Below are 8,826 nucleotides of genomic sequence, written 5' to 3'. Positions count from 1 at the left end.
GAAATGTGGTACATCGCTCTTTCTTTTAAGGTTCCTTCTTTGAATATACATGAGGCCGGACCCCTCCTGCTTTGCTGACTCGACCACGTTATTCAGAACAGCTCGGGAATGTGACCAATCATGTTGTTGCCTATGTTTTGAGCCGCATTTTTAGCATGGAGCTTAATAATCTCCAGACCCCTTCTCAAAAGCAGAACAGCTTTTCTAAACAGGCTGCAAAATATGTCTCCCACACGAGCCCCATACATCACAGGCACCCCCTGATATCTGGGAAGACCATACCCGGCCTGGGCTATATAATTTCTGTACAAGTTAGCGTCCCTGTGACAGGTGTGCCTCTTCGGGTCTGTCTACTAGTGACCCACAACACTGATTATAGGCCAACCACCCGCCTTCTCGCCTGCCACAACTTGTTGTTACTTGCTTGATTAGAAGATATTGATCAAGCAGCAGGCTGCCCATTTTCTGTCTCAGTGCCTGGGGCACTATCTGTGGCTCTTTCCTCCTCTTACACCGCAGCCCAAGCCTCACGGATGTACCTGATGTTGTTCGGGTGTGCCCTCCACTCTCTGCGCCCCATGGACGCTCTCTGGCTTGTCTTGCAGCCTGCACCCTCACTGGCGCTCTCTGGCTTGTCTCGCACTGCCTGCTCTGGGGCTTCTTGCAACTGCCCGCTCTGGGTCTGGGGTCGATACACCCCTGGATGTTGTGCCCTTTTTGGCACCAGGGTCCCCATGCTACCATGGAGCCCCTATGAGGCCTCCTCCAACCCCTAATAGCCTCACCAGTCCTCCGGTGTAACAACAAACACAAAAACACAAAGCCTCCTGGGTTATAATGTAAAAACTAACCCGTCTGGCCAAACAACATTCAATCCCTACCAGGAAATATTCCAACCCCAGCAGTGCCGTGGGGATGCTCACATAGTCAGAGTTGTCCCCTCTGTCTGCACTGGCCGAGCTCCTCCTTCCTTGGTCACCAGAGAGGAACTGCCCTTCTGGCCTCTTGTCTGGGTTTATATGGGCCAGGGCCTGCCCCTTCCTGGCTCCCCAGTGGTTGTCCTAGCAACCAGCACCTGTTACTTTGGCTGCCCAGGCAACTGGCAGCTGAGCCTCCCCCATCTTGCCACTAGGGGTCTCCTCTGTGCTGTTTTCTGCTCTCAGGCGCAGCGCACCTGAGTGCTCTGCGACAGTCCCCATAGTTTTTTACCATCATCAGTGTGCTTTTATTTATTTTAAAATCTCAAAGTCTTCCGGGGATGTAGGTGAATCTTAACAATCGCCTTACCAAAGCGAAATGAAACATGTTTGCTTTGATCCATCTTTATTTCAATGCTGATTGTCCTGATGTGGTATTGACTAATGGGGACATAATGCGGCTTGTTGTATGTGATGATGACAAACTCGCTGTTGCGTCCACGGGCAGGGATGCAGCATAGTAAAGGAACCAAAAATTCCCTGACAAGCTGATTTTCTGCAATGTCTATGTAGACATACAGCGAACTGAACCCACCAGTAATATCAGCTGGGAAGAGTGTTTTTTTAACAGAGGACCCAGGTAGTATTCCCCAAATATAGGTTAGCTCACCACAGGTATAAAAAGCATAAGAGTTATCGCTGGTTTTAAGTCTCACTTTTCTAATAACTTGATCATAGTCCATAACTAATTCAGTAGGGTGGGTGGCAATTATATCATTCATAAGGTCCAGCAACTCTGTGATAGTTGTATAACACCCCCGATGCAGGACATATTCCCATCTTCCCTTTCCTTTCATTGCTAGAACTTTTTCAACCCTGTAAAGTCTGTCCTGTTTGGGGTTCACTTTTTGTAGTTCTTCAGGGTAAAAAGAACCCTTGATAGGTTTGTCTTCATAATCTTTTAGGCAACATACAGGCGTCTGCACGTGTCTAAGGACTTCATTCACAATGAAAATCTCATCGGTGAATGTTTGTTTATAAACTTTATCAAAGCTCCCTTTGGTCCTAGACATCCACACGTGGTCTCCTTTTCTGAACACGGGTGCCGCTGCTTTTATTTTGAAATAGTCCCCATACACGGTTTTCCACACCCGTGGAGAGTTTGAGAAGTTCATGTCAACAGACCTGGTACGGATAGTTCTGTGAAAACTGTAGTTATAGCTCTTTATAAGCTCTGGTAACACATCAGTGTAGCAAAAGATGTTACGGGCAGTAAAATACCTCCACATCTTTGTTTTTAATGTTCCGTTAAACCTCTCTACCACTGGCACTTTCACTTCACTATTCGTCACAAAAAGGTGAATATTATACTATTTTAACAGTTAGCTTAAAGACTTATTAAAAAATTATTTCCCCTGATCAGTCTGTAATTTTCAAGGTACTCAGCCCTCTGTAAAAATGGTTTTAAAGGCCTGAGACATTTCACCTCCTGACTTGTCTTTTAGATGCACAGCCCAGGCATACTTGGATAATATGTCTATCACTGTTAAGATGTACTTAACCCCACCTTTGTGCTTGGAAAAAACTGCTGCATATCCAACAAATCTGCCTGCCATAACACATCAATATTTGAAACAAAAGTTTTGTTTCTTTTAAAATGTCTTCTCGCTGGTTTGTGTAGGGTGTAAGTGTCCTGATCGGAAAGCCATGCAGCTACCCCACTTCTGTTCAGAACCTTATTCTGCCTTTTGGCTGCTTCAAAAAGCATATTCACCCTGCCAAAAATTCCAACTTCACTGGGAGAGTAATAAACTTCCCTTAACAAAACCGCCTGTGTAGACATATCTGGTAACCACTGTCCCCCCACCCCACACTAACACCCATGTGGTGCATTCAAACACTTGAGAACAAATTTAAACCATGGTAAAACAAGGTTTATTAAGCAGGTAATGAACTACAACATCAACAGAGGTCTTCAGCCTTGTCTTGAACAGTTGTTCAAAACCAGATCATGCAAGAAACCTTCTTCTGAACAGGATTGGGGTACTTTTTTATTTATAAATAGTTCCCCGTACACCCCTACTCAGTGACCTCCATGGGTTTGTAGTCCTGCTCTGTGACCTCTGCAGCCTCATAGCCCTGCTTGGTAACCTCCACAAGCTCAAAGCCTGGGTTGGCAGTCATTGTTTTTGGACAAAACTGTTGCATTGGTCTTCAGTCTCGAACTGCTCTCTTTCGGACATGAACAAAAAAAGTTCATGCAAAAGACCTTTACTTTCAGTAGGGTGCCAATGTGCAGGTTTTGAAAGCTCTCTTTGAAGGCATCGTCTACCTGCAAAAATATTGTTATTAACACAGGCCCAGACAGTTACAAGAAAAGCACCCCACAAAAATAATTTAAATTAGTTACCTCAGCAGAGCCCCTTGAGACAGAGTAGTCCATGGTCTCCATCGGCAGGTCTGATACGGACTGCTTGAGTTCTGTCACGGTCCCTGGTCTTGTTTTGGTAGACTTGGAATCCATATCACACTCCTGAATCTCATCCATGTCTGTCCTTGCTTGCCTTAGCATGGTCTCAGACAAACACAGGGCTCGCTTGGGAAAGCAGATAGACCTGGTGGGCTTGCAGCCTAAGCCCCACCCCTCTGCTTGCTCCGGTTGATTTGGCGTCATTCCTGGGGAGGTCTGAGGCCTCTGAAACCCCTGTCAATTGGCCAGGAGTGGTGGGGCGGGTTGTTAGAGGGGTTACAGCCCCCCACTGCTACCCCATAGGCCACGCCCGTGCCCAGGTGCTAAGAGCAGTCTGGGGCCTCATAGGTCATAACTGTACCATGTGGTCTAGGGTGAGTTTTGCAGTATGAGGGGCTGGGCTTTGGGAGGCTGCATGGGCTGTCCTTCTGATGTCATGGACCATGTGGTGGTGGTGTCACACACCATGTGACTGGGGGTGGGGGTGGAGTTGCTATGCTGCCCTCACCACTTCTGCAAAGAAGCGTTAGAACTCAGTGTGGAAGGACACAGTGGGGGACACAGAAAGCTACCTGCTCCCAGCTCCTTGCTGCCTTGCCATACTTCCCTTGTGTGCATGGGAGCAGCGTGGGCATCAGCATAGGGCTGTGCCCCTTGTTGCTCCCCACACCTGCAGGGGAAGTGTAGCAGGGCAGCAGGGGGCTGGGAGCAGGCAGGTTTCTGTGACCCCTGCTGTGCCCTGCTACACTGGGTTCCAATGCTGCTTTGCAAAAGGGGAGAGGGCAGCACATTGGGGAGCATTGCCGGTAGGTGCTGCCTCCCTGGAGCCTGGGGCTGGGTCTGGGTCTGGGAGGCAGCTGGGGCCGGTGCTGGGGCCGGGGTGGAGACGCAGCAGATGTTTGCAGCTGGCCCAGGTTCTGGGTAGCTGCTGATAGCCACGGAGCCTGAGCTGCTTGCAGCAGGGCTTCCATGGGAGCACCATGGACTCCATGGCTATCAGCAGCTACCCACAGCTGAAGCCAGCTGCAGCCAGGAGGCTAAAAACAGCTGCTGCCCTCCCATCCCAGCCCCAGCCCCAGCCCAGACCTGGCCTTGGGCTCTGGGAAGGCAGTAGCAGACTGGCCAAGTTCTCAGCACCGGACACGGGCAGTGGACGCCATCCCCCGGTTCAGCCCCAGCCCCAGCCTCAGCCCCAGGCTCTGGGAAGGCAGCAGGTGCTGGCACTGTGACCGCTGGGGCCAGGGCTGGGGCCAGGACAGGGAGGCAGCAGCTGTTTGTAGCTTCCTGGCTGCAGCCAGCCCTGGCACCGGATAGCTGCTGATAGCCACGGAGCCTGAGCTGCTTCCAGTAGGGCTTGCAGCAGCTACCCTGAGCTGGGGCTGGCTGCAGCTGGAAACGGCTACTGCCTCCCCAGCCCCAATGCATGCTGAAGAAAATGGCCTTGTGTGTCATGCTCAGCATGCATGCTGGGGGTTGCCGACCCCTGCCCTCAACCATTACCCTTTCCCCTCCCCTGCTGCTGCCAGGGTTCCTGCTGTCCCAGGGACAAGGGGAGCTCCTGTCCTGACCCAGCTGGGCTGAATAGATTCTGGGACAGAGACAGCAGTGGTGGCAGTGGGCGGGTTCTCCCTCCCTACTTGCTCCCCCTAGATTTTCTTCACCAGTCTAGAAGCAGGGACTGGAAGGGGGAACACACCTACCCATCCACTGCTCTACATGTCTGGAGCTGAGCTCAGCCCTGATGCAGTCTGGATGGAGGGGGATAGGAGATCCCCTTGTCCCTGGGACAGCAGGGACATTGGCAGCAAGGACATAGCAATTGGAAGAGGGAGGAATGGGACAGAAGGGAAGTGGGTAAAGAGGGGAAATGCCTCTGAGTATGGAGCAGAAAGGGACCTTGGCTGCTGCTTTCATAATGCAATCTGCTCACCCCAGTAATGAGGAGTGGGGGATGGGACTGGAAGCAGGGATGCACCCTGTGGCACTGGTTACTGCTCCCTTCATAACGTCTTGGATCCATCTATGGGTATTGCTATAAACTTTGTTCTGTATTCCCTTTATCGCCATACTGCTTTTCTTCCTAGAGGTTATTGACATATCTAAAATATAGATTCCTTTTGGCTGCTATGAGGTACCTAGGCAACATGAAATAATGAATAATAATACTAGGAAGAGTCTCTTGATTTTTTAATATTTTTGAATATAGTATTTGACCAATCATTATTTAAATTGCTGAAGCAACTGGGCTACATACATGACACACTGATCTTTATTATAAATCCATTTGGGGCCACTTAATCAAACCAATCATGACAGGAAGGTTAGACTTTATCAGTACATTATACAAAGCAAAGTTGGCAGAAATAAAAAAGAACATAACCAAAACAATGTCATCTCTTCAGGTGTCTCAGAAGGATGAAAAGAATGTGAATTTACTTACCCTAACATAGTTAGCATTTATGTAAGTGCTCAAGGAGTCAGATGAATTCTTTGGCTTCAAATACACTCTGCTTACCGGATCTAAGAGCATAAGGAAGAAATAAGTTGAAAAGAAAACCAGAAAGAAAAGCTTTCTGAATTAAAGACTAACTGAAGAGAAATTAGCTAGATGTTGCCAAGCAGCAAACCATTCATTGTGGATGAAATTCAGTCAACAAAAGCTCTACACAGCACTTATCTTAGACCATTGGGTTTTGAAAACAAAATATTTTACCACTGGGCAAAAGGGGGAAGAACCGTACTGAATATCAACTGCTTTGTACTAAGTGCCCATTTGCATGCTCTTACTTCACAGTAATTGAAAGCTAATGTTCAGTAATAAGCGATTTTTCTTTCACAATGGATAAAATGCCAGGTGTTATATGGTTCCTGCCCATGTGCATGTTCTTATCCTGTAGGGTACCTAAACCACAGCAGCAAGTTTTTTTTTTATGGAGGGCTAAGCTACCACAGTTTAGATGCCACTTCCCATGCAGTAAAAGCATTCAAGCAAGCAGCAGTAGAAGAAAGTGGAGAACAAGCAGTTCCTGAGGAGCAGCTGATACAGATTAAATCCCTATCCCCTTTCATTTACTGTAAATTGTATGCCCATATCCTTGTCTGAAAAGCTTCAGCGGGATTTGAATTAGACAAAGGCCTTGTGTTGATCTTTCATCACAGGAATGCATTTCTACCTCTGTGTTTTTGCACAGAAGCAATGCTCACTCTACATTTATGACAAACATTTCATTTTAATGAGTGTTTTATACCTGGTAAAATTGATAACCAGCCTATTTTAGAATTTGATTTTGCACCTTTTGGTTCTGATAGGGTCAAAGCCTGTTGCCAGCCTACCCCATGGTCCTGGATGGCCCTTACTGGAGTTGAACAGGAATGGTTTTTATTCAGTAAAGTTCTGAGGGAATACTAATTCCTCCCTCAGAACATACTTTTATTCTCTTGTTCATCGTGAACCTCTGCTGATGGGGAAGTCCTGCATGGAGTGGGTTTCAGTTAGGGCCAGAAATGTTCAGTTATACATCTCTACTCATTAGTCCTGTCCATAGGGAGGAATAGGCGAGGAGACTCCAACTGCCACCACTCATCTTCTGCAAAAATGTAGTCTTTTCAATAACATAAAACCCTTTCATATCTGGGATAAAAAAAGGAAAGCTTTCTTTGGCAGTTTGCTTAGACAAATAAATACAAGTGGAAGTTTTTTAAAGTTATTCCTATGTTGGTATCTCTCACCATAGAAATAGTCCCTGGAAAATTGCTTTAGTGAGAAGAAACCAGGTGAGGTGATCAAAGATATGTATATGTTGAATTGTAGAAACTTGTGCTGAATAATGTTTATCACAGATACAACCTTTATTTGTTATTCTACCTATGGTTAAAATCAGATATTATCACAACATTTTATCTGGGGTTCAACTTTTTATAGTATCTATAATAATGAGATGAAAATTTTGTTTTATACAAAGATTTGCAAAGGGAAGAGAGGACTTGTTTCCGATTATATTTTAAGTTCATTGAAGTTGATCATAAGTCTTTTCATGGAGCCATGGCAGGTCTATATTTCATAAAGTGTATTTCACTTGTAATGGTCTTTCTCTTCAAAACAGAACAACCATGGAAAATTTTCTTGCTTTGTACATTACCTGAATAAACCAAACACTAATTAGCCTGTGAAAATGGTTTTGGTGTTTGCCTTCACAATGCCTTCACTTAGAGATTTTTCTCCCTTCCCCCTTTAACAATATGAGGACAGGAAACCTCTCATTCCTTTTCAGTGCAGAGTGATTATTATTAGCCATTTTCACAAATGCCTTTGGCTACTTGGCCTTGAAAAAACACCCACTTCCTTTCACTCTCACAATGCCTATGATTCTGATGTAGCTTGACCTCTATCCTAAAAAAGTCTTCTAAGCAGACTCAACATCCAACTTATTTAAATTTTTTCATGCTGAATTTCCCCAAATACTAAGGGACCGATAAATATTATTTATTAAGAAAAATGTTACCAGATATGGCCTTGGAATGACCCCATGCACCAGTCCCATTGTGCACTAATGCAATCAAGTGTGCGTAGCCAGGTCATCTGGCCTGCAGGGCTCCCTACAGCTCCAAAAATTAGCACTATTGTCATTCTCCCGCTTCCAAATTTCCAGACCTGTGGGAAGACGTCTAGACTGGATGACATGGCCTCAGGTCTGGCCCAAGGCCTAGAGGTTGAGCACTAGACCTATGCGAAGCAGCTAGTATCTGCTTCAGATTCGGCCAATTCGGGGAACAGTGATTCGATTTAGTGATTCGAATCACTGTCCCAAACTGATTTGGCCAAATCTGATTCAGAGATTCAGCTGCTGCCAAATCAGCCAAATCTCCAAATCACACTGGCCCATCCCCCACCCACTTTCCCAGCCCTGGCAATAGCTGCCCCACCTGTCCCAGCTCTGGCACTTTGAGAAAAAAAGCCATGACTCAGCGGGTGCTGTGAGGTGGGGAGGGTGATCCCTGCTGCCCCCCCCACTGCCCCGCACTGCGTGGGAGGCTCTACATGAGCTCTCCAATCCTCCCCACTGCTCCCCTGGCCCCCGCCCCATGTCTGCTGCACTGGCCCCACTCCAGCCCTTTAAGGAAAAAGTACCCAACCTCCCCGACTCACCAGTTCCTGCCCAGTGGGGGGCAATCCCTGCTGCCCCCCACTGCTCCACACCATGTGGGGAGCTCTTCCATGAGCCCCCTGATGCCCCGAGGCCACTGCAGGAGCTGGTGAGTCCCGGAGTGGTTTGATTTTGTTTTCCTTAAAGGGCTGGAATTGGGGTGGGTGGGGCAATTGTGGGGTGGAGGGCTGGGAGAGCAGGAGGGGTTGGGGGTCTCATGGCAGAGAGGGGCAGCAGGGATAATCCCCCTGCCTGGCAGCACCCAGAGAGTCAGGGATTTTGTTTAAAGCACTAA

The 8,826-nt window shown here is 47.3% G+C and overlaps 1 protein-coding gene across 2 annotated transcripts in view; it reads right to left on the bottom strand.

Moving 5' to 3' along the window:
• Positions 1-8,826, bottom strand: part of PTPRR (protein tyrosine phosphatase, receptor type R) — a 211,627-nt gene that overhangs the window by 30,317 nt on the left and 172,484 nt on the right. For both annotated transcript variants that reach the window (XM_019543212.1, XM_019543213.1), the window contains one exon: positions 5,828-5,907. In XM_019543212.1, the coding sequence (XP_019398757.1) occupies positions 5,828-5,907 (80 nt within the window). The remainder of the gene's footprint in view (positions 1-5,827; positions 5,908-8,826) is intronic.

This window comes from Crocodylus porosus, unplaced genomic scaffold (assembly GCF_001723895.1).
Source record: "Crocodylus porosus isolate Cpor-Errol unplaced genomic scaffold, CroPor_comp1, whole genome shotgun sequence".
Taxonomy (NCBI): domain Eukaryota; kingdom Metazoa; phylum Chordata; order Crocodylia; family Crocodylidae; genus Crocodylus; species Crocodylus porosus.
Note: the sequence above shows the minus strand (reverse complement) of the source record. Positions and strands in the feature narration are given on the sequence as shown.